The sequence below is a fragment of the Mus musculus genome, chromosome 9 (assembly GCF_000001635.26).
Source record: "Mus musculus strain C57BL/6J chromosome 9, GRCm38.p6 C57BL/6J".
NCBI lineage: Eukaryota > Metazoa > Chordata > Mammalia > Rodentia > Muridae > Mus > Mus musculus.
Window position 1 is genome coordinate 118,920,350 of NC_000075.6, and position 24,868 is coordinate 118,945,217.

Below are 24,868 nucleotides of genomic sequence, written 5' to 3' on the forward strand. Positions count from 1 at the left end.
TGAAATCAGCTTGGGCCTCCTTGATCTTTTAGGACTCAAAGCCACTGCTGGGTTGAGGGCACATGGGGGTTGCTTACTTTGCTCAGGAGCTATTCCATCATAATAGGGGGTCAGGGTGGGGCTACATCCTCCCCTGACTCTTGGTTTTCAAGTAGCCCGTTCTTGTACCCAAGTTCTCTGGTAGAGAATATCTGGGATTTTGGAGGTAGTGTGGGAAAGGGTATACCCTCCTCTGCTTTCTAGATATACTTGGAATGTTCCCAGGTTTGAAAACACTTCCTGAACGGCTTTATACCAAATCCCCTGCCAGCCCCCGTGTTCATCAGCCTGGCTGCCTTTTTCTTCTTTGCCAGTGGCCACCATCCACTCTGGTGGATGTCTTCCTGAGACTGGATGCCAACAGAACACGTCACTCTGGATCCTGTTCTCTGTCCTCCCCAGACCCCTACATTCCCAAGGACTCTTCTATTAATCACAGCAGCTGGATGGAATAGAAACAAGGCTGGACCCTCTCTGGCTGAGCTAGCCCTAAGGAGCTGGTAGTTGGAAGAGCCACACCCAGCTTGACACGGCAAGGAACTCACAATGTTCAGCCACCAGGGGGCAGGCTGCACCTGCTGGACCACTGACCCATTTCTGGGACTTTATTCTTGGGCATCAGTGTCTTTATTGGTAGGAAGCATACAGTATGCAAGCACCCCCTGCCTGAGGTCAGGTAGAGGGCATCCCTGGGGATGTATGCAGAGTGTGGATGGCTTGAGAGCCCCTGGACACCGTATTCAAGGGGAAGAATCTGTGTGATGAGAATAGCGGGTCTTCATGAGTGGATAGATCGCTGGTGAGGGTGAGCTGTTGACCCCTTGGGGATGACGTCATGCCCCAATCTCATTAGGGATGACGTCATGTCCCGATCTCAAGCACGTACCCATGCTTTGGCTTTGGTTATGTAAGCTAGCAGACTCCCTAACGTTGCTAAAGCTGGCTTGAGTTCTTCTGTCAACCCACAGACATGCTCTAGCTAAGAGATGCTGCTTCCTTTTGCAAAGAGTTATCCGTGAGTGGGAGCTGGTTAAGAGCACTGGCTGCTCTTCCAGAGGGCCCAAGTTTCGACCCCAGCACCCACATGGAGGCCCACAACTATCTCCTGTTCCAGGGGATCTGACGCCCTCTTCTGGCCTCCTCGGATACACACGGCACCTGGACAGACGACATACAGGTAAAAACATCCATGCACGTATATTAAAAATAAACCTTAAAGAAGAAGTCATCAGTGCTCCAGTTTACTCACAGGTTGAAGTGCTGGTGCAGCCTGGCCTTCTGGGCCCTCTTCCTCCATCACTACCCAGCCTTCTCTGTGCACACTGGAGGCAGAAGTCCACTCACTCAGAAGACTAAAGCCTCAAAGACGACTCTGGGCAATCATTCTGTGAGGACTCCCTACAGAATAAACCAGCTCTTCTCTGGGCCATCAGTAATTATCCCTCTGCTTTGTCTACTATGCCGTGAGCCTCCTTTGAGTGTTTTGCCTGCTTCGTTAGGCCTAAGCCTTCCATATTAAAGCACAGAGGTATAGTGTAGGTGAGGCATGGTGTGGTCTGCCTAGGCTGGAGTGGGGCTCCTTGGGACTTTCTGGTACCCACTATGAGAGAAGGGATGTTTGCGAGAGAAATCTCACCCAAGTCCTAGTGTCCCAGAGAGACAAATCCCCAAGGGCAGGCTCTATGGTGCATTCACCACGAGTGTCTCTCTCTCTGTCCAGAAACTACTTCCTCTTTCTCCAACAAGAGAATTGCCACCTTTAGGCTGGGCTCCTAAAAGGGAAAGTTAGAGGAAGGAAGGTACCAGAGACCTTGAAGGCATGGAACACACACACACACACACACACACACACACACACACACACACACACACACACAAACCCGAAGGGACACAGCACCAAGAAATAGCCTGGAGCAGAGATTCAAGGGTGGAGAGCAGGCTGGGAGGGCCAGAGCAGCCCTTCTCCCACAGGTTTCCACCCTTGTCTCGAGCACCCAGGCTCCAGGCTGGGAGGCCATTTCTTCCTTGCTCATCTCTCACTCCTCAGCCCAACAACCAGTAGGCAAGACTTGTCCACTCTCTCTCCACAGTGCATCGGGAGTCTTCTCAGTCCTCTCTGTCCCCACAGCCACCAAATCCTTTCTGGACGGGTCCCTCTATCTTTTGCATTGCTCCCGACCAACTGTTAGCTGGCAGGGATCTTGTAGCCATACAGCCACTCATTCCACACTCCTTCCTTCTATAAAGGGTCCCCTGCTTTATAAGGCTCTGCTTGACCTGAACCCCATGCATCACCGGACCTGGTCTCAAAGCCTGTGCTCCTCCCTCATGTCTACTCTCACACATACTAAGAGCTCACTGCCACTCACTGGAGTACAATGTACCTCAGGGCCCTTCCCAGCAAGGCTGGCTGCCCTTACCCATGCTTTTCACGTCTTCCTATCTGCGGCAATGTGTGGCCTCTCAGGGCTGATGTCACCAGCTCTAGCTTCATTTGTCTTGCTATTTAATCTCTGATCCTTCATCCCATTCTCTCTCTCTCTCTCTCTCTCTCTCTCTCTCTCTCTCAAGTAGTAGTTTTCTCTATTTTTCCATTGCCCTGTTCATTTTGTCTTTTTCAGTCTTTCCAACTAGTTTCCAGTTTAAGGAATTGTATTTAAATACGCCTGGTGTACACCTTCAATCTCAGCACTTGGGAGACAGAGGCAGGAGAATCTCTGTAAGTGCCAGGCAGCCTCATCTACACAAGAAGTTCCAGGCCAGTCAGGCTATATCTTGAGGTTCTATCTTTAAAAAAGAAGGAGGAGGAGGAGGAAGAGGAGGAGGAGGAAGGGGAGGGGAAAAGACGAGAAGAGAAGAGAAGAGAAGAGAAGAGAAGAGAAGAGAAGAGAAGAGAAGAGAAGAGAAGAGAAAGATCGATGACAGCCAGCCACCGGTGGCCTATGATTCATGAATGGCAGCCACAGGTCTGAAAGCCTGAGGCTCACTTCATAAAATATTTAGATTATATACAAGATCCCAGCAGCAGATATGAGTGATAGTCTACTTTACAATTAGATAAAGAGGGAAATAAGTTGGTGAGGCATTTTTAAATTTGATATGACTCCAGAGGATGAGTAATAATCATATATACTAAAATAAAATAGCTTTTCTGATGATATGCGTGGATTGCCATATAAACTATACAATTAAAGCCAATGCTCTTGGTAGGGTCAGAGCCACTGAGGCTAAAGGTGTACAATACCAGGCCAGGCTCTAAAGCTGCTTTTATATATAAAAAAAAAAAAATCAGTGGTCCAAGAGTACTATGTGATGGCGGTGTGTATGGGAAACAGACTTCTACCCAACCTTCTAACCCATCCTTATCCTAGCAAAGATAAGGCACTCAAGAAATGCTTGCTAAATGGACAGAGACAGCCAAATGTATCTATTCTATCTTTTGTCATCTCTCAAGTGTTTGTCACTCTCAGGTCTTTCCCTTCCAAGGCCAAGAGCATTTGCTCACATTTGTTTGGATGTAGCTGCTAGCTGCTACTGTTTAACACTTAAATTTATCATATATACGTGTGTGTGTGTGTGTGTGTGTGTGTGTGTGTGTGTGTGTGTGTGTGGAGAGAGAGAGAGAGAGAGAGAGAGAGAGAGGAACAACTAACCAACTGTGCGTGCTCAGCCCTACATCAACCTCCCTTTGGAGGCTCAGGGAATATGTAGAAAAGGAGGCAGAAGTGCTGTGCCACAGCAGCTGTGGTTGCCTGCACAAGACCAGAACAGGTGATATTTCCAACAAGGAATGGGGAGGGGCTGCGGCGGTTCCACCCCCAGCTAAAGGACCTACTACTGGCAGTTGGCATCTACTGAGGCAAGAGTCATAAGTATGGCCACTGTTGAGTTGCCCATGGCTCAATGAATGACCCCATCTCTATGTGTTCAGGCTAATTGTAATTAGTACGTCAAAGAAACAAATAATTATCAAAGAGAACATGATACTAGGCAGGAGATGTCATGTGGCTGCTGCTGAGTGGGGCTGACGGATGAACTGATCAAAATATAGTGTATACATATATGAAATATGTATAAATTTATATTTTCATAAAAAGGAAGGGTGAATGGGCGGAGTTGGCTGGCAGATTAGCGGTGATTTCAGGAAGCTTAGAAAGGTAGAGGGTGCGGGGGGGGGGGGGGGAGGCAAGAATTGTTACTGGAGAGTCCCAGGGCATCGCAGCGACTGAAAAAGCAGAGCAGGAGAGTCAGTGTCTGAAAACCGTTCCCGTGGTAGCCCTTTTCCCACAGGAACAGTCCTTGGAAGTACTCCCACCCCCTTCTCTTAGGCAAAGGAATCCAGAGTTTAAACACGTGACCAGGTGAGTCTGGCTATGCCAGGCATATCCTCAGAACGTGTGACAGGCATTAGACAAGTTGAGACAAGGTGAAGCTCCGGTGCCACTGGACTTTAATGAGTCTGGACCTTAGAGAGAGAGGCCATGCCCTGGCTGGCGGGTGGGCTACTTGGTACAGCTTGCGTTCCTAATCAAACGGACACTTCGAGCTTCGTGGTTTGGTTGCCCCTGGATATTCTGGGGATCCCTAAGGTGCTTCGGGAAGAGCAGATATTCCTGGGTGAGTGCACCCTAAGGGCAGCTGGGACGCCTTCTCCACGTACAGCAGTACCAGGATGCCACTTGAGGTCTTGGGTTTGGGAACAAAATGTTAACTTCTTGCCTAATTCTCGTAAACAGCAGCTCCTCTGCAGACATGCCTCCCTCCTGTTTCGGGGCGGGGGGGGGGGGCAGTCTCCAACAGTGAGGCTCCATAGATTTCACCCGTCTGCGGGCTCGCGTCTACCAGAGGCGCTTCTGGAAGTTTCTTTCCAACTTTGTAGACGCTCATCGGTGAACACGCGGCTTGAATGGTGCCAGCGCCGGGATCGCACCGGCGTGGAAAAGTAAGGAAGTCCCAGCAGGCCTCCCCTCTTGAAAGCCACCCGGGGAGAGGCGGGTAGGGGAGTAGGGGGCAAGTGCGCGCGCAAACTGGCGAATGGGCGGAGTTAGATTGTCTTCTCCAGCCCGTCTGTCAGTCACGAGCTTCAGCTCCGCCCACACAGCGGTAATTGGTGAGGAGCGCGCGCGAGCGCCCGCGGCCCGCCCCCTTCAGCACTGCCCCCGCCCACCGGTTGACAGGGCTGCAAGTGGGGCCTGCAAGTTGGAGCAAGAAGGTGCGTGCGGGTGCCGAAATGCTCAGACCCTCCGAAGCTGATGGGCACCTGCTCACACCCAGCTTTGGCTGTCACCCCAGACCTGACAGCAGCCCGATGCTCATGTACTCGAGTCCTGGCCCAGCTCTGCTCCTACAGGCCCCTTTCCACTCCATCAGCCACCTACAGCCTCTTTTCTGTCTTTAAGTGGCTGAACCCCTCGCCGAGGTGCCCACAGTCTCATGTGCCAAGAGGTCTAGCCTCGAGGACGCACTGTTCTGCACACCGACTCTCGCCCGGGCTGCTTATGCGGACTACACAGTGTGAGCCCGGTCTGCAGACTCTCCGCGCACCTCTCATCGCCTCCTCACCCCCAGGCCCAGCATCCCCTATGGCTCACCTCACAGCCTAGCTCTACATTACCCCAACTCTATGCCCGAACCCCGATGCAGCCTCGCTCCCTGCTCCCCTGCGGAACCCTCCATTCCCAGTTTGAGCGTCAGGACGTCCCTCACCCGGAACCCACTACCGACTGCAATCTTCTCCCACGGTACCTGGACTCGGGGTGAATAAACCTCCCCGGGCCTCAGCCGGCGATCCCGCTGCACCCCGGGCTTCCGCCGAGCACTCCCCGCGCTTCCATTCCGCGCCGCGCGGCCCACACCTCGATCGCTGAGCTTGCTCTATCTCCCAGGCTCCGCCGCACCCTCCCACCTACCCCGAGGCCCTCTGTGCCCCGCACGCGCGCGCCACCGCCCCAGACCACACCCCGCACGCTGTGCCCCCCGACTCGGCCCCGCACCCCTCTCCCCGGCGGGCGGCGGACGGCGGGCGGGCGGGCAGCGCCGGCGGCGGTGGAGGCCAGTCCTCGGGCCGGGACACACCCACCCGCCCGCCCTCCTCGCTTTCCTCCTTCCCTCCCCCTCGCGCTCCCTCTCTCCCGCCCTCCCGCCCTAGCTCCGCGCTCGCTCCTTCTCTCCGTCGCCTGCTCGCGCTTCCCGCGGCGCCGGGCCTCCCGCTCCGCCTCCCCGAGCGCGGCTCTCCCGGGCGCGGCTCCGGGGTTCATGCTGACGAGGCGGCGGCCGCTTCAGCCCAGCGGCGGCGGCGACGGCGGGAGCTGGGGCGCGGGCCCCGGCCGCCTCTCTCGGAGCGCGGGGCCGGGCGGCGGCGAGCGCCCCACCGCGCCGCGCCCCTGCGCGCCCCCTACGCCGCGCCCCCGCGCGCCCCCCGCGCCTAGCCTGCGGGGGGCCGGGCCTGCGGGCGGCCGGCGCGGCGCGCACCCATGGACGGTCCGGCCATCATCACCCAGGTGACCAACCCCAAGGAGGATGAGGCCCGGTCGCCCGTCGCGGGCGAAAAAGGTGAGGAGGGGCACGGGCAGCTGCCGCGGGGGGCGTGAGTGCACCCGGCGTCGCCGGAGTTCTCGGTGTGCGCCCGCACGGGCGTGGGGGAGGGGTGTACCGGGCCAGGAGGGTGCGTGGGTGTGGGGTGCGCCTGGAGCAGAGGGAGGCTGGGAGGGTGCCTGTGCCAGCTGAGCTCGTGTGAGTGTGCATGAGCGGCTGAGAAGTTGGGATCGGATGTGTGCACTGCACAGAGCTGTTTTAAGTGTGCATGCAGTGCGTGAGACAGGTTGTGTGCACACCTATGTGTACGCGCAGGCCAACTGAGAGATTATAAGGGCGTGAATGCTTTTAGCAGATTGTGTGTGTTCCTGACAGGCTGTGAGTTTGTGGACTTAATGTGGAGGTCTGTATGCCTCTGACTGAGAGGTGGTGATCGGTGTGCAGAGCCTGAGCGTGTGGACCTTGTGTGTGTGTGTGTTCACTCCTGATGGAGTTGTGTGAGAGAGAGAGAGTGTATGAATGTATGCCTACGCTATCCTACTGTCAGAATGTACTGTGTCTCTTTGCTGTTTGGGTGTATGTGCATATCTGGCTTTGACCAAGATCCTGTGTACACAAGTGCACACATGCTTGTGCCTGTTTGTGCATAACACAGAGAGGCCATGTCTTGAAAATATTTAGTTGGTTGTGCAAGTGGAGGAGAGAGGCGAGGAGCAGCGCCGTCCCCACAACACCACACACACATACACACAAGCACATATGCACACTTCCTTTTTAGCTTGTCTCCCAGCCACCAACCAGCCTGTCAGGAACTCCACCGCCTGGCATCTCCGGCCTCTTGTGGGTGGGGGGAGCTCTACGCAGCACTTGGCAAACGCTTAGTGGCTTAGTGCGTTAGAGCTGTCCCCTTTGGGGTAGTTGGTCAGGGGCTAACCAGGCAATGCCATGCTGCCTGCATCTGGTTTGTTTGGGGTCTATTCCAGCCCCGTCCCTTCCCCTGTTTACTTTTTGCTCTTTCTTGGTATGTTGACCCCTCAGAGAACTGACGTCTTCACACAAGTGCCCGGAGTCACTGTGTCCTGCTGGTTGGACAGACTGTTTTGAAGAGCCAACCAGTCTGGTTTGGTTTGCTCTGGCAACTGACTCTTGCTTCACAGTCCCTCTACCATGTGTAGCACACACATATAAGCCCCCCTCCACTCCCAAAGGACCTGCTTGTCCCCTCCAGCCCTGGGCTGGCCACAGCAGACACTGGAAGAGTCACGTTTCTTTCCATTGGCCTCCACCCTCTGTGTTTGTGCACCCTCTGGGGATTGAGGTAGAATGAGGATGGGAGGAGCGGTCCACTACCACTGCCTGCCCTGGACCCCTTGGGCATGCCCAGCAGGAAGGCTCAGGACTTTCCCCAGGTCCCCTCAGGTGGGGATTTGCCACCTGCTTTCACTCCATAATCTGTAAACACCACCTGCCCTACAGACTGGTTTCTAAATGCAAAATCAAGAATTCCAACTCTTCCCCAGAAATTGTCTATACCTTATAAATGAGCTTTTCAAACCTGCAGGAGGGCATGGAGTGACTTTCACACCTTCCTGGGGCCTAAGTGAGGAGCACCTCTCTGGTCTGGCCTTCCCACCATGAGGGCCTGAGCTACTGAGGCCCTCACTGGACATGTGCCCTCACAGGGTCTTGGAAGCAAACTTCAAGAAAGCGTGGAGAACCCAGCATTCCTCTGCACTGTGGGCTTTATGTGATCAAAACCCTGGTTCTTGGAAGAGGTGTGACAAGAAGCTAGTGGATACTCGTCAGGACCTGGTTCCTCTTGCTGCCCCCACCTCACCTCGGGAGTGGGCCATTTTGCGAGCTCCCCGGGTCCCCTGACTGATCCGATTCCTGAGTCAGAATAGGTCTGTGGGAGAGCCAAACCCTGTGCTTGTGACTGGAGGCGCTTGCTCTGCACAGCTTGCTGACATTGCCTTTTGGGACGGGCTTTTCATATCTTTAACAGCCTGCTTTGTTTGTTTTCAGTGTCAGATTGGTTACTTGTTAACAGAGTAGGGTAATTCCTTGCCTCCTGTCCTAGGGTGGGGTGCTTGGCTAGTAAAAGCACTAAAGTCCCACTTTACCTAAGATTTTTTTTTTTACTCCAAAAAGTTAATATAATCTTGATCCGTCGTAGTATAACAAAATAATAGATGGTCAATTTTATGTTTGTTTATAAGTGTGTGTGCTTTGATAGCCAAACAAATATGAACTATATGTTGATCACGTTTCCCCCCCCCCCCAGCTCCCACCACCTCACTCCAACACATGTGCCTCCCACCTTCATGCCTATTTCTGAGAATCAAATGTTGAAACAGCTTCTTTAGAATAATAAACCACCGAACAGGTTCAGCAGTGTCCCTAGCTTAAGTGTGCCGGTTCAGCAGTGTCCCTAGCTTAAGTGTGCCGATATCTTCAGATAGGCAGAATGCATTCTGCATAACTTAAATTACGACAATCATTTGGTTATTAAGTATTGGGCCTGCCATGTTTGGAAGTGTTCGTGGCAAGGAAGAGATTGATGGTCTTAAAATGTTTGCTTTCATTATTTACTCTGTAAAATGGGAACAGCGGTGGCCGCTCCTGGGTTGGATGAGAGGGGTGAGAGATGCTGGGTTGGATGGGAGAGATGAGAGATGAAATAGGAACAGGGAGGACTCCTCCCCATGTACCAGCGAGTCACTCCATACACTTTATAGGTTTACGGAAGAAGTCCGATGCTGAATTCCCTCTCTACGCAGCATGTGTGGAGGCACACCGGTGGCTCAGAGACGAGTGTCACTGTCATTAGCCTGTGGCTCTGGCTTATTGCTTCCAGCTGTGTTTGATTGGATTGATAGTGTGAGGCTACAGAGAACAGTCCCCCGCAGTGAACTGTTCCTGCCTTGCTCTCACACAGCCCTTAGGAAAAGAGACCAGAGATGGGAACCAGAAAGTCCTAGAAGAGGAAAACGGAACGACTTCTGAGTCTGTGAGTTACCATTCCCATGTCACTTCTAAGCACTTCAGTGACTTCCGGTGTCCAAAGCGGACAGATGTTTGGAAAATGGGTCCTCCCAGTAGACTTGGGAGAAGATAAAAAGAAATAGTACAAACTTTTCGTGTTGTTAGGATTTATTTATTTTTATTTCATGTGTATGGGTGTTTTGCCGGCATGTCTCATGTATGTGCCTGGTACCTGTAGAGGCCAGAAGAGGGTGTTTGGTTCCCTGGAACTGGGGTTACAGATGGTTGTGAACCACCATATGGGTGCTGGAACTGAACCCCAGGTCTTTCTAGGAACAGTCAGTGTTCTTAACCATTTATCCATCTCTCCATCCCCAGGAGTGCAAGCGTTCTAAAGAGTAATTTAGTACTTAATGCGTGAGCTGATACTTTTGGCTGCAAGTATCAGAAAAGCAGGCTTCATGCAGCCTGAGCCAGGCTCCTGGAGATTGACTGCTGTGGCTCTCCTTGAACTGCCCCGATGTTTGTTAGACCAGCAGTTCTCTTGGCTCTCCCACCCCCATGCTGCATCCTGTCTGAAACCTCTCTAGTCTCCCTAGTCATCCTCACGGCGGGAAAGGAGACAGAGTCGGGCATGTTTCTCCCTCATACCTAGAAAGCAGACCATTCCCAGGGACGGCTCAGTAAACTTTTGTTCATGTTTAATTGGCCAGAACTGGGTCACATGGCCTCCCCCAGCCTCAGGTAAAATCGTGGACATTAGCTCCCCAGCATGGCTAGCCCCTGTAGGAAGAAGACCGGAAACAGAAGGAGCAAGTGTGGTGCCATCAATCCCAGCATTAGCCGCGTCTTCAGAGCACTAAGCTACCCCTCCAAGTTTCTGTTACAGAGTCACCTCGTTTGCACTCACAGCCGGTGCAGGGTTGTCACTGCCAACCACATGGCATAGCAACATTCCCAGCCATCCCATCCCGTGTCAATGGGCAGATGAGGTTGGACAGTGTGCTGTCATCCTTGCAGAAAGAATGCTACCAGACCATTGGGACACACGAGTCAAATTACATCTGAATATGCATACACGTGACTTTCAGAGCTGTACTAAGGCATGACTCTCAGAGACATTTCGAAGCGAGACATTTCAAGAATGGCATAACAGTATCTACCCTATCTTAATTTTTTAAAAAAATCAAACACACAGAACTGAATAAATGTCCAGAAATATACAAAAATAATCTTTGAGGAGATAAGGCACTGGGATGATTCTCTTGGGGGCAAAGGCTGCAGAGAGGGAAACAGGCCACTTTGTTTCAACATTGATGAAAATGTGCTTGTGTTTTAGAGACAAACTTTTTTTTTTTAACTAAAAAGGACATTTCCCTTAGCTCTTTGTAGAGAAATAATTTGAAGGAATTGTACAATAACAAAACAAACCCCAAGAAACCTCAATTAATATGCAGAAACACCCAGAACATTTCAATGCTAGTTAAACACCTTATTATTATTTTTTTTTTATTTTATTTTTGTGAGCCAGTAGGTTTGCTGGAGATTACTGCAGGGCATTGTATATTCAGGCCCAAAGTTCCGAGTCTGCTTCTCATAAATGTTTGCTGTCCCTAGCCTCTTATAAAATATAATTTTAAATTTCTAAAAGTTTATTTCATGTGTATGGGTGTTTTTCCTGCATGTCTGCATCTGTACTGTGTGCATGCAACACATGCTGGGGCCAGAAGAGGGGATCAAACAGAGGCTGGAGTTACAAACAGTTGTGTATTGCCATGTGGGTGCTGGGACTGGAGCCCCGTTCTCTGGAAGAGCAGCTTTTAGTCCTAACTCAGAACCTCCAGCCTTGGAGGTATTGACAGAACTGCAGCTAACAGAAGGTATTTACAAGCAGTACAGTAATCATTTCGGATGACAGGATAGATTGAAAGAAGGTTCAGAATAACACTATGTAGACCAGGCTGGCCACAAGCTCAGAGACCCCTGCCTCTGCCTCCCAGAACTGGGATTAAACTGTGTGTTCCATGTCCATCTTAAACTTTCATTTAGATGAAAAATTAGATGAAATGTAGATTCGTTATGTACTTATAAGAGATCACACAGAGCCAGGTGTGGTGGTCTGGACATTTGGCAAGACTTTGAATGGCTTCATAGCCAAGATGTTGATAATGACCTATGAAGGCTTAGTTCCTTTATGGGGGAGCTGGAGGGGGGGATACTCTTCCTCCAAATTCTAGCCACACCCATTTCTCTTCCTCGCCCCCCCCCCCCCCCTTCCTTAGCAGACTGGCAACCCCTAGTCTGTCCTCTGTTTCCAGAACGTTGTCATTTCAGACATGTTGGCTAGGCAGACTCAGACAGAATGTGATCTTTCCCACAATCCGACTCTCTGGAAAGTCGTTCGACATTCTGGGTGGTCGTTCCGTTGCTGCTCCAGTTTATATTTGACCTTTTTTTCATCATTGTTGTTTAATGTTCAGTGGTATGAACGCATCACGGTTTGATTGCTCATCCTGTCTTTTTCATTGCTGTGTAATGCTCAGGGGTGTGAACGCACCACGGTTTGATTGCTCATCCTTTCAAGATTTGGGGTGTTTTGACTAAAGCTACTATAAACACATGGACCCCTTTATATAAACTTAAATCCTCAAATTCCTTGGGGAAATACACACATATCAGTACAGGTAGTGGGTCATGTGATACAAGTTTATTTACTTTTTATTTAAAATTACTGTTTCAAGTGAATATGTTTTTTTAAACAAAGGTGTGCACCCCCCCCCCACACACACACAATTGCTTGAGATCAGAGGTATGCACCACCATGACCACCCTCCCTCTTTCCTTATTTGAAGACTTTGCTTGCAGTTATCTTTCCTTCACTGTGTGTATATAAGCACATTTTAGGTGTAAAGGTATAAACTATACCATAAATAAAGATAAGTAAATAAAATTATTATTTCCTTGAGTAAACATCCCGTTTTGCTTTCTTACCAGCAACTATGAGGCATCTGTTTCTCTAGAGCCTCTCGAATTTTCAAAGTTGTCATTTTTAAACACTATTTCATCTTCTCTATGCATGTGTGTGGTATGTCCTGCTTTGTCACCCTGACATATTCCCTTGAGACTTGGTCTCTCACTAAACCAGGCTGTGACCAAGTTCCTGCCACCCTCACGGCTCTGCTGCACATAGCACTGGCTTTACAGATGTGTACAGCTTCTTCTAGCTCTTTAGGTGGGTGCTGGGGATTTGAACTTGGGTCCTTACTCTTGTACAGCAAGCACTCCTACCCATCAAGCCATCCCCCCGTAGTCCCAGTCATCATGTTCTTATAGATAGGGAGCCACATAACTCAGTATAGTTTAAGATGAAATGGTGCAGACAGAGAAATAGAATGGAGTAAGCCACAGAACTAAAATACAAACCCACCCAAATACACCCAATGGACATTAAACAAGGGCACAGAGACGTTCAGATGAAGAACGGCTGAGGAGGTACCTCAGCTGTGAAGAACGCTTACTCCCCGAGCATGGAGGCCGGAGTTCCAGTCCCCGGCCCACGTAAAGAGCCAGGCTTAAAGAGCCAGGCATGGGCTCACTCTTCTCAGGGTTTAATGATTTTCAGTAAACAAATCCTACCAATGTTGTACTGTGCTTTCTTCTTTAAGCAGTTAGAAATTTTGATTTGGATGCCCGTGTTAGCATGCAGACATACTTATCCTGAATGCTGTATACTTATCCTGAATCCAGTGTCTTCGTTGAACTCAAGATTGGCTATGAGATTTTTCTTGGATTCCTGCAAGCTTTGACATCAGGCGTCATATTAAATAAGAACATTTACTTTTCTTCTTCAGATCTGCGCTCCTTTTCAAAAATGTTTCCCTTTTTTTATCACAGTGACTAGAACTTGGAACAACAGTATATTGAGTAACTGATGGGGACGGATGAATGTCTTTGCTTGCTTCTGTCTTTGTTACTACTCCTCCGTTCCCGCGATAAAGCCATGACGGAGGCAACCCACAAGAGAAATGGTTTATTTGGGCTTACTAGTTCCAGCAGGATAAGTTCCCCTGGTGGTGTGGATGTGTAGCAGCAAGCCACAAGCCTGGCGGCAGGAACCGGAAGCTGAGAGCTATCACGAAGGAAGTAAACAGTCAACTGGAAGTAGGGTTAGGTCTTTTTAGGTCAACCCCCACTCCTGATAACATCCTTCTTCCAGCCAGGTGATACCATGGAAACCTTCCCAAACAGTTGGGGACCAAGTGTGCTAATGCTCGGGACTGTAGAGCACATTTCTTGTTCAGACCACGACAACTCCCCATCTGAGGCTAAAACCATCGTCTTTCTCCAATAAATATAATACCAGCTGTTAGGTTTTTGATTCGTGGGGTTGGTGAAGTTCCCTTCCATCCTGGGTTCTCTGAGTTGTATAGATAACTGAAGTTTTCCTTAGGCTTTTTCTGCGTACACGTGTACGACCATGCTAGTTAACATGACTGGGCATCTGACTTCTGAATAAGAAACCAGCTGGGCGTCCTTGAACAAAGTTTGTTTCTGCTGTGCAGTTCTCTTCTGTGTGTTGATAAACTCTACCCGCGAGTGACATCATCTGCAGTTTTAATTATTTATTTTCACGGACGTCGTCTTCCTGATTGGATATCAACCTCATGGAAATATGTTGGGGAACTTTCTGCCCTCTTCCCTTTCTCCACTGAAATCATCGGGGGCCCGGGGATTCCTTTGGGGCAGTTTTTAAATCTCCAAGTTTGATTTTCCTCCCAGTAATTGTAGCGCTGTTTAAATAATCTTGTCCATCTGGGGCGACCTGGGGGAGAGTGGATTTCGTGAGATTCGATACGTCTCACTTAAGCTGACAAATGTCTGAGCACTGAGTAGCTTCCTTAGCGTTTAATCCCTTGCTGACTTCCTGATGTGTACAGAACCAGTAACAGCGAGAAGTAATCATTTGTGGTCCTGTGTTGTCTGTCTTGCTAAGGGTATCTCAATTTTTCTTGGTCTTCATTTTTTTTTTAATTTCCTTTGCTCAGTTTTATTAATGTCTTCCTGCCTCTTGGTTTAGTTTGAGCCCCCCCCCCCTTATTAAGACGTTCAGAGGTCCCGAGATATATGAATGTGTGTGTATGTGTATGTGTGTGTGTGTATATATATATTTTTTCTCTTCTAATAAATTTGTTTAGTGCCACGCACACTTCTAAGCACCGCTGTAGCAATCCCCACAAATTTTGATATTTTCATTTTCACACAGTTCCGTGGTTCACGGCCACATTGAACAGAAAGCTTGAGACAGCCTGGTGCCGGCTTGGGTAGCCTCCTCCAGAGTCTCCTCCCCCACTGTCAATAGATATCCAGCATCCTGCCGTGATTACAGTTTCATGGCCCCGTGTTGACTTCCTCATTATCACTAGTACAGGTGGTACACATTAGGGCTCCCTGTCGCCACCATAAGTTTTATGAGTTTAGATAGAGGTGTCGTGATACCTGCCCGCCGCCGCCGTTATAGTGCCTAGCAGAAGGATTTCACAGCCTTACAGAGGTCCAGTGCCACTCATCCTTCCCAGCCTCTGACTTTTTTTTAACTACCTATAGGTTTGCCTTTTTCAGAAGATCATCTGGTTGGAGTCACAGGGCAGGTAGCCTTTGCAAATTGGCTTTCTTCTGTTAAAATGCATTTAGGTTCCTTCATGTCTTCTCATGGTTTAAAATTAATTTTGGGGTCTAGGGGTCTAGAGAGATGGCTTAGAAGTTAAGAGCGCTTACTGTTCTATCGGAGGACCAGAGTTTTGATCCCAGTATCCATTTTTGGTGGCTCACAAATGCCCGTAAGCTTCAAGGGATCTGTCTTGTCCTCTGGTCTCTGTGGTGTGTTCATGTGCATAACACACACATACACATCTGTTGTGTGCACACACGCATGCTGGTGTGTGCAGGTGGATGTGAGGACCAGAGATCAGTCTCAGGTGTCTCTCTTCAGGAGTTGTTCACATTGTTTTTGAGACAGGGTCTCATGTTGGCCTGGAGTTCACCAGTTAGTTAGGCTAGGTTCTGGCCCTTGAATCCTAGGACTCTGCCTCTGCCAGTCCAACTTGGGGATTGCAAGAATGCAGCTTTTGATCTGGGTTCTGATGATGGAGCTCTGGTCTTCCTGCCTGCAGTACAGGCGTTATAGAGGTGCTGCCTTCCTGGTCCCCTCCACTCCGTTTGTTTTCAGTGTCGAATGACACCACACTCTGTGGATGTGCACCAGCTAATTATCGTTTACTTACTGAAGGGACAGCAGGATTGCCCCTTAGTTCTACAGGATGAACAGGCTGCCAGGAACAACCGTGTCCGAAAACAAGTGTTTCCGACTCAGCTGGGTGATTACCCAAAGGGCACTGCGGTGGGAAGAGTATTGAGTGTAGTTTTTAAGGAAACTGCTGAACCGTTTTTTTCCAGAGTGGCTGTGTAATTGTTAGTTTTCATTAGTTTAACTGCGATGCGTCTTGGCGTGGATTTCTTTTTATTAGTCTCTTTCCAGTTCATTTTAGCTCTTGGAATTATGTCTCTTGCCAAATTTGGGGAGTTTTCAGGCATTATTTCCTCGGGTCCTATCTCCTGGGATGCCAGTGACACCAAGATCCTTTTGTTTTTATTTTTGTTTTTTAATTAAGATTTAGTGATTTTTATTTGATATGTATGGGTATTTTGCCGGCATGTATGTGTGTACACCACAAGTGTGCCTGATGCCTGTGAAGTCCAGATGAGGGCATAGGACCCTCTGGAACTGGGAATATAGGATATCGTGAGCCACCATGTGGATGCTGGAAACGGAACCTGGGCCTCTGCAGGAACAGTGAGTTCTAATCCCCAAGGTTACTTTAGTTTCTGTAGTCCTGGTGGGTTTTTCCTTTCATTCTCCTGTTGCTCAGGTTGGGGGATTGCTATTATTCTCTCTCCTCAAGCCTGTTGATTTCGTTGTCTCCCTTCTGCTGTAGAACCTTTCCACTGGGGTATTTCTATCACACTTACTTTAGGGGTGTGTGTGTGTGTGTGTGTGTGTGTGTGGTGCACACATGGGCACAAGAGGCTGACATCAGGCATCTCCCTCAGTTTCCCAGTGCCAGGGTCTCTCACGTGAACCCACAGCTCACTAACTCTTCTAAGGTGGGCAGCCATCTTTCTCCGGAGAGGCTCTTTACACTGTGCACTGGGACTGCAAATGTGTCGCCATGCCCACCCAGAGATGGCATGGGTGCTGGGGCATCTCAGCTCCAGTCCTCACACTTGGAAGGCAGGTGCTTTACCCGGTGAGCTATCTCCCAGACCCCATTGTGCCTTTAATTCTGAGTTTCTGTCTATCCTGCGTAGTTTCTTCACGCTAAGGCTTTCTATCCCCCGTCCCACCCCGGTTGTTTCCAATGTGCTTTGGTCGCTCCTGGAGGCATTTTTATTATGGCTGCTTTGAAGTCTTTGTCAAGTAAGCCTATCATCTTCGTACTCTGGTGTTTACATCTACTGACGGCTCATTTTCACCCCCTCTGAGATGTCCTGGGTTTCCCTATGACAGAGAAATTGCAGTTGAAATCTGGGAATCTTCATGTTATGTGGGGACTCCCTGGGTCTGGTTGAAACCTTCCACTTGGCTCCAGTAAAAAGGGGAGCCCTGCCTTGTTCCTGTGCTCTCTGTTGGCCTCTTCTGATGTCTGATGGGCAGGGGAGGGAGTTCAGTGGCCACATGGTCTTTAATAAGCTACAAAGGCATGACCTCATTATCTCCGTGGGTGTTGAAAACCCTGACTCTTCCCACGCCTCCTGGGATACCTTCCCAGTCTTACTGCTGTGTCAGGGTAGAAGTCTTCACTGGTCATGTGGTCACCACTCACATTTCTGGGCTCCTTACCAGCCCTGCTCTGTCCACGGCCTTCTTTGTCCCCACCAGGGCTAGTGACATGTGGATTGTTATTCCTGGTGGGAGCAGAGGTCTTGGTTAGTAGCCTTCAACTTTCATTTACACAGGGTGTGTGCATGGTATGTGTGTGTGTGTGTGTGTGTGTGTGTGTGTGTGTATGGTATGTGTGTAGTGTGGGGTGTATCTATGGTATGTGCATAGTGTGATGTACGTGTGTGTGTGTGTATATATATATATATATATATATATATATATATATATATATGGCGTGTGTATAGTGTGGGTTATGTGTATGTGGTATAGTGTGTCTGTGTGTATGGTATGTGTGTAGTGTGATATGTGTGTATATGTGTGTATGATAAGTGTGTGTGTGTGTGTGTGTGTGTGTGCGCGCGTGCACGAGTGCTCGTCCCGAGGCTTTAACCGTGCTTCATGGGAAGGGAAGGAAGTTCATCTAGAACATTCTCCTAGAAGTCCCTCGATCAACTTTTAGACTCAGCCAAATTCATAGTGAATTTTAATTATGTAATGGTTCTGACACAGGGTGTCACTGCATATAGCCCAGGCTGGCTTTGAACTTGCCATTCTCATGCCCAGCACTGAGATGATGGTGTGTTCCACCTCAACCAACCATATTACACGCTTGAAAGACTAGAGCTGGAAAATTACCATTTTAAAGGCTTATTTCAAGGGTGGGTGAGGTGGCTCAGTGGATAGTGATGCTTTCCACCAACCTGATAGCCTGACTTTGATCCCTAGTACCTGCATGGTAACCCTCGTGGTGCTCTAATCACTGATCTATCTCACTCATCAGCCCCAAATGTTTGTCTTTAAAAATAAAGATTTATTTCAATGTTGCATTAATGAACAATGTAAAATTCAATTTCTCTTAGTGCTTCCAATATCTTATATAAAATTGCAGCTGGGTATAGTGATACATGCCTTTAGTCCCAGCATTTGGGAGGCAGAGGCAGGAGGATCTCTGTGAGTTTGAGGCCAGCCTTGTTCTACATAGTGAGCTCTAGGACAGCCAGGGCAACACAGTTAGACCCTGCCCATAAAAACAAACAAACAAACAAAAAGAGCCAAAAGATAAGAATGAATTCAGTCTAAAATCAAATGTAGATCATTAGGCCAGCTATTTGGCCAGCTTTGGAAGGGTTAATTCATAAACTCTGGCCTTCACATAAAAATTAAGCTCCAAGGCCTACAGAATCCCAATGTAAATGTGTATTTTTAAAAAACTAATTCTCGCCGGGCAGTGGTGGCGCTTGCCTTTAATCCCAGCTCTTGGGAGGCAGAGGCAGGTGGATTTCTGAGTTCGAGGCCAGCCTGGTCTACAGAGTGAGTTCCAGGACAGCCAGGGCTATACAGAGAAACCCTGTCTCGAAAAACCAAAAAATAAAAAAAAAAAAAAAAAAAAAAAAAACTAATTCTCTGTTTAGTTAGTGAGGATGTTCAGCCTCCAAGCTGTAATTTTATTTCTCAGTTAAGAAACTCTTCCACTTTGGGGGGTAAGCATGGAACGGTATGTATGGATTCAGTGCACATGGCCGGTGACTTCAAAAGTCTGCCTCCTGCTCAGGCTGCCTTGAAGTAGGTCTGCGCACTACAGGAAATTGCCTCAGGATGATTTGCTGGAACAGCCCTGATGGGGAGGAAGCCCCCTTTGACACATCAGGTTCTCAGAAGGGATTGCACACCTTAGATTTTAATTCTCAGCCAAAGGGCTCTTTCCCTGTTTGGACTGCTGCGGGGCGGGCCGGCAGGCAGGGAGGGAGGAGGGGTCATGTGAAAGTACTCATGGGTCACTGGGTCGTTTAGCCAGATGGACGGGAAAGAACTGGCCGTTGCGAGTCTGCACACACAGCTGTCTTTGTACACATCTGTCCACGACTGTTTTGGAAGAGATACGGTACCGAGGCTGGTGAGCGGTTTCCAGCCACAGAAGAGGGCAACGAAAAAATTCTCTCAGGAAATACCAAAATTATAATATACACCTTAGAACTGATTCTCCATGTCTTAAATTCTTGCTCAGACATTTAAAGTTCAGAGTAGGGCGTGGGCGTGGGCGTGGGGGGAGCAGGGAGAGGGAGAGAACCTTTAAAATAAAATAAAATAAAATAAATCTCCTTTCTTGGGCTGGCTCAGTGGGAAAACACTTGTTGCACAAACTTGAGGACCAAAGTCCTGATCTCCAGAGTCCATGTCTGCCGGTTGTGGGTGGCGGCTTGCCTCTAAGTCTCGCAATCTAAAGGTGAAGATCGGATCCCAAGAGCAAACTGTCCAACCAGACTGCAGTGAGAGGCCCTGCTTCAATGAATACGGCAAAAAGGCACCGCCACGTCAGCCTCAGGCCTCCATGCATACACAGGGGTGTGAGCGTGTACTCTCCCGCACACACACAGACACACATACTTTTTCTCCTCCTTGCCATTGAATGCCTTTCCTCTCCTTCAATATAGTTTTTTTTTTTTTAATGGGAATATTTAAGTGGTTTAACGTGAACTTAAGAGACTGTTTGTCTTTGTAGCTCTGGGCTAACCTGTAGAGGAGTGAAGACTTAGGGGCTGCTTAAAGCTCCAGGTTGGGGTGCAGACATTATGCCTGGAATCACAGCAGCAAACACTGGTGGTATAATCCCCCGAGCTGGGGCCCAATAACAAGCTGTCTTTATGGGTACCCAGGATTATGTAATGCCCTAACAGTGCTTGTTGATTCTGAGTAGCTGTGTCAAGTCAAAAACTGAAAGGTTTCTTTGTAATTATACTTTGTATTAAGGCTGTTTGCCAGAATGTTCCCAAATCCCTGTACTGTAGAACACTTTAAAAATTGAGAAGTGGCTGAACATTCGATGACTGTAGCTATTCTTACTTTTCAAAACTGGTACATAACCAAAGACCGCGGGGCGACGTTCCAGCATCCCACAGAACAAACCGCTTTACCTTGTCAACATGCCTTGATAAATGGAACCTCGTAGGGCCAGGAAGAAAGAGCAGTGTCCTTCAAACTGCATGTCGTGTATTTTGACCAAGATTTGGCTTTCATGCTTGGCCTGTTGTAAGTTAGTTCTGAGGACTGGGCTTGCATAAGTAAGCCCCAGCCATTGACTTGGAGTCCAAAGACTGTCTCTTCCTTCCCTGCCTCAGGAAACAGAATATGTGCACTTTCGTGTTGATTACAGTAGTATGTTTAATGACAGTCATCAAGCAATCCTAAAATCTGTACTGTTGTAAACTCTGTCTAATGTTTAAGCAACAGCTGTGTATGTGTGTGTGTGTGTGTGTGTGTGTGTGTGTGTGTGTGTGTGTGTGCGCATGCGCGTGGAGACCAAAGATCAACCTTAGATATGCTTTCTCTGGTCTAACTACCTTGCTTTTTGAGACAGGGTTTCTTGCTTATCATGGCTGTCATCAGTTAAACTAGACTGGCCAGGCTGTGAGCCCCATCTTTGTCTCCCCAGTTCTGAGATGACAAGCAATTTTGGGTTGTGGGGTCTCACCCAGGTCTCCGTGCTCTGAGGGTTAAGGTTTCTACTCCACAGGAGATGATAACACTATGGTAGACCTAACCTCTTCCCTGATTGATTTCTGGACTTTCTTCTTCTTGGAAACAGGGTCTCACTGTATAGCCTCGGCTGGCCTGGAACTTGCGGTCAGTCCTGCCTCTCTTGGCTTCGGAAGTGTGGAGATACAGGCTGCACTATCACACCTGATGTCCTTGATTTTACATTTGATACAAGTATAAAGTAAATTTACAGAAAATAAAAATCACCCCTCTTGGTGAAATACAGGTTTACAAAGCTTTGTGAGTTTTAACAAACAGAACTGGGAAAACACCTATCTCTATCGAGATAAACTTTTCCATTGGCCCCAAGCTATTCTCTCTGGCATTTCCGGTTTGATTCCAAGCAGGCACTTGACAGTCCCTGCTGATATTCTGCTTATCTGCCTTTGATATTGCCATCTCTTTTGCTTGGCTAATGGTGTCTTATCACACTGGGCTTTTGGGATTTTTGTTTTTGTTTGTTTGTTTCTGTTGGCATCGGAGATAGAACCCAAGGCCTTTGCATATTAAGCACATATTCCACACCCAGGCTAAGCCCCAACCTCCTAATGATGCTGAGAGTCCTTTTGTGTGTTTTAATTTTAATATTTTCAACTAGGTTGCTTTATTTCTTATTATTGATATCTTTTAAATATAAAATGTTTTGCAAATATTTTCACCCAGAGTATGCAGGGGAATAGCCCAGGGCCTTGTATATGTCTTTTTTTGTTTTCCCAGGTGGCAACATGTAGTTAAAGAAAATACGCCCTTGTGTGCGAGCACACACACACAAGCATGCATGTATGCACGAAGGGACTGGAGCAATGGCTCAGCAGTCAGAGCACTTAACATCTCTGAGGTCCTGGCTGGATTCCAGTGGATCACATGCTCTCTTCTGGCCTCTATGGGCACTGCATTCACCTGATGCATCGATAGGCACCACACCCAGACACATAAAAATCACATAAACAAATCTTTTATGTATTAAAACATGCATAATGTAAACTTTACCCTTTTCAAGTAACCAGATCATTGATGCCAGACACATTCATGTTGTTGCTCAGCCATCCATCCGTCCATCTGTCTGTCCATCCCCATCATTCTTTCATATGGCAAGATTGAAAGTGTACATTCAGTGATTACTGGACATTTTCCCTCTCACGTATCCCCTGGTAACCACCGTTCTGCCTTCTGTCTCCGTGATGTGATGCTCCAAACGTCTTCTTTAACAGAATAGCTCCAGGTTTCATCCATGCCTGGTATAGATGAAATTGTGACTATTATCCACCTTCAGTCTTAAAGGTGAATGGCATCCCTCTGTCTGCCCTGCTCCTTTGCTTATCCCACTCCATCTGTCCATGGACTCTGCACCTGCACTTGTGGCTTAGCTTTCTGAATGGTGCTGTAAACTTCACTACGGATTCTCACGTTGAGGCTCAGGGTTCATACTTCCATGTAGATTTGCCAGACCATAAGGCATGTTTTGAGGCACCTCCGTGTTGCCTTTCAACGCATTCCAGACAGCACACAACGATCCCAGGGGTTTCACATGCTGAGTGTGTTTGTTAGTTTTCTGGGTTTTGTTTGCTTGCTTGCTTGCTTCCTTGGAGTCATGGAGGGTTGAGACAAAGCTTCCTGTAGAGCCCAGCCTTGGTCTCCTTCAGTTCTCCTGCCTTGGCCTCCCAGGGCCCTGAGGTTACAGCACGAACCACCAGACTTGACTTTCTTGGTTTTACACAGTAGGCATCCTCCTGCCTCTGCCTTCCAAGTGCTGAGATTAAAGGCATGTGCCACCACTACCCACCTCTTATTTTTTCCTAATATTATTTATTTAATGTATATGAGTATCCTGTAGCTGTCTTCAGACACACCAGAAGAGGGCATCAGATCCCATTACAGATGGTTGTGAGCCACCATATGGTTGCTGGGAATAGAACTCGGGACCTATGGAAGAGCTGTCAACACTCTTAACCTCTGAGCCATCTTGCACCGCCCACCTCTTAAAGATATTTTAATATAGGCTTAAGCACAAGGATTAGGAGCAAAAGAGCTGACCAGAAAAAAAAAAATTCAGTCATATTTAAGTAAGGGTTCAGGCTCCTCAAAGGAGAGTCAGCAACCTTGGTTTGTTGAGACAGTATCTCTCAATGAGCTCATTGACCAACCTGTCCCCACCTCCCTCCCAGCACTGGAGTATCAAGTATGTACCACCAAATTGGGCTTTAAAAAACAAAAAACAAAAACCATGGTTTCAGGGCATCAGACACAAGTCAGTTTACCAACTGAGGCATCTCCTCAGCCCCTGTTGTTGAGCCTTTAAGCCTTCATTTTATAGAGGAAAATACCTTGTAGAGTCATTACAGAAGTTAAGTGGCATGCAAAAGGCACTTGCCAAAATATAGAAACATTTAACCATAGAATCCTGGACGAATGGTTATCATTAGCTCTGATTGCTTGCTTGGTAAACATTTGCTGAGCCACACTGTCCTGTGCAGCCCCAGCAGGCTCCTGGGTGCACATATCAACAGACCTAGCTGTTTTATTACGAAAACTTTGATTACAACTATTTTGCATGTGCATGTGTGGGGTGTGTGTGTGAGGGTGTATTTGTGGAGGTCAGAGGACAGCTTGTAGGAACTGGTCTCTACTCCCTGAGTCCCAAGGATTAAGTCAGGTCATTAGGCTTAATGGCAAATGCCTCTACCCACTGAGCCCTCTCACTGGTTCTGGCTATTTTATTTGCGATGCTTAAGCACGGTGCTCTAGGGAAAGGCTGGGCAAAGAGCCACGCCCTGCCTCCATGACTGCCACGAGTTAAGCTGTCTAAACCTGTCTCATTTGACACTACTTTAGGATATCAGTATTGTCCACTGTATGGCAGAGGAAACTGAGTCACAGAGGAGATACGTAACTACCCTGTAGGAAAGCCAGGAGTTAAAACTAGTCTGTCTGGCTCTGATGTTAAAAGGAAACTTGAAACATAAATGGAGAATACCACAGACACTTCGGATGTTTGTCTTGAAAGCTACATCTCTGGGGGACGCCCCCTCTCACTTTTGTCACACGGCAAGTCGAATGGGACACATTCTTCAGCTCGCCCAAGATGACAGACAGCATTCCCTTTAGGGTGCGGTTTCTTCCGTCTGTTTTCTGTATACCGAACTGTTTCCTTGATTCTCGCTGTTATCTCTTGGCACTCTTCAACTGAGTTTATGAACCACAAATGCGGGAAGTGGGAGACACTAAAATTTATCATAAAAGTTCAAGAATCCTGTGGCGAGGGGTGGCTCAGTTGGTAAGGAGCTTAATCTCCCGAACCCTGTAAAGAAACAAAACAGGCATAGCAGCGTGCTTCTGACTTGCTGAGGAAGACAGGAAGAGCCTTGGGGTGTCCCAGCTGGTATAGCACTAGGTTCAGTAAGAGACTGCCTCAGAAAACAAGGTAGAGAGGACACCTGAGGTCAGCTTATAGCTACCATATGCATGCACAAGCATGCACACAGCACACACACACACACACACACACACACACACGAATCCAATACCATTCATTTCTTTTTTTTCTTTTTTTTATTAGGTATTTATTTCATTTACAATGCTATCCCAAAAGTCCCCATACCCTCCCTCACCCACCCACTTCCACTTCTTGGCCCTGGCGTTCCCCTGTACTGAGGCATATAAAGTTTGCATGACCAATGGGCCTCTCTTTCCACTGATGGCCGACTAGGCCATCTTCTGATACATATGTAGCTAGAGACACGAGCTCCAGGGGGTCAGTTCATATTGTTGTTCCACCTATAGGGTTGCAGATCCCTTTAGCCCCTTGGGTACTTTTTCTAGCTCCTCCATTGGGGGCCC

The 24,868-nt window shown here is 48.4% G+C and overlaps 1 protein-coding gene and 1 long non-coding RNA gene across 4 annotated transcripts in view; both read left to right on the top strand.

Moving 5' to 3' along the window:
* Nucleotides 1-261: 261 nt before the first annotated feature.
* Nucleotides 262-1,475, top strand: Gm51696. Its single transcript, XR_003948271.1, has 2 exons — nucleotides 262-672; nucleotides 1,154-1,475. It is a non-coding gene; the product is annotated as a predicted gene, 51696 (long non-coding RNA).
* Nucleotides 1,476-6,186: 4,711 nt separating this feature from the next.
* The window catches only part of Ctdspl (CTD (carboxy-terminal domain, RNA polymerase II, polypeptide A) small phosphatase-like), a 117,584-nt gene continuing 98,902 nt past the window's right edge, over nucleotides 6,187-24,868 (top strand). The window contains exon 1 of one of the 3 annotated variants that reach the window (NM_133710.3): nucleotides 6,187-6,591. In NM_133710.3, coding sequence (NP_598471.3) covers nucleotides 6,513-6,591 — 79 coding nt within the window. In that variant the 5' untranslated portion in view covers nucleotides 6,187-6,512. Of the gene's footprint in view, nucleotides 6,592-9,522; nucleotides 9,584-24,868 lie in introns of those variants that run through there. The other 2 variants (XM_006512262.3, XM_006512263.1) reach the window with 2 other exon arrangements.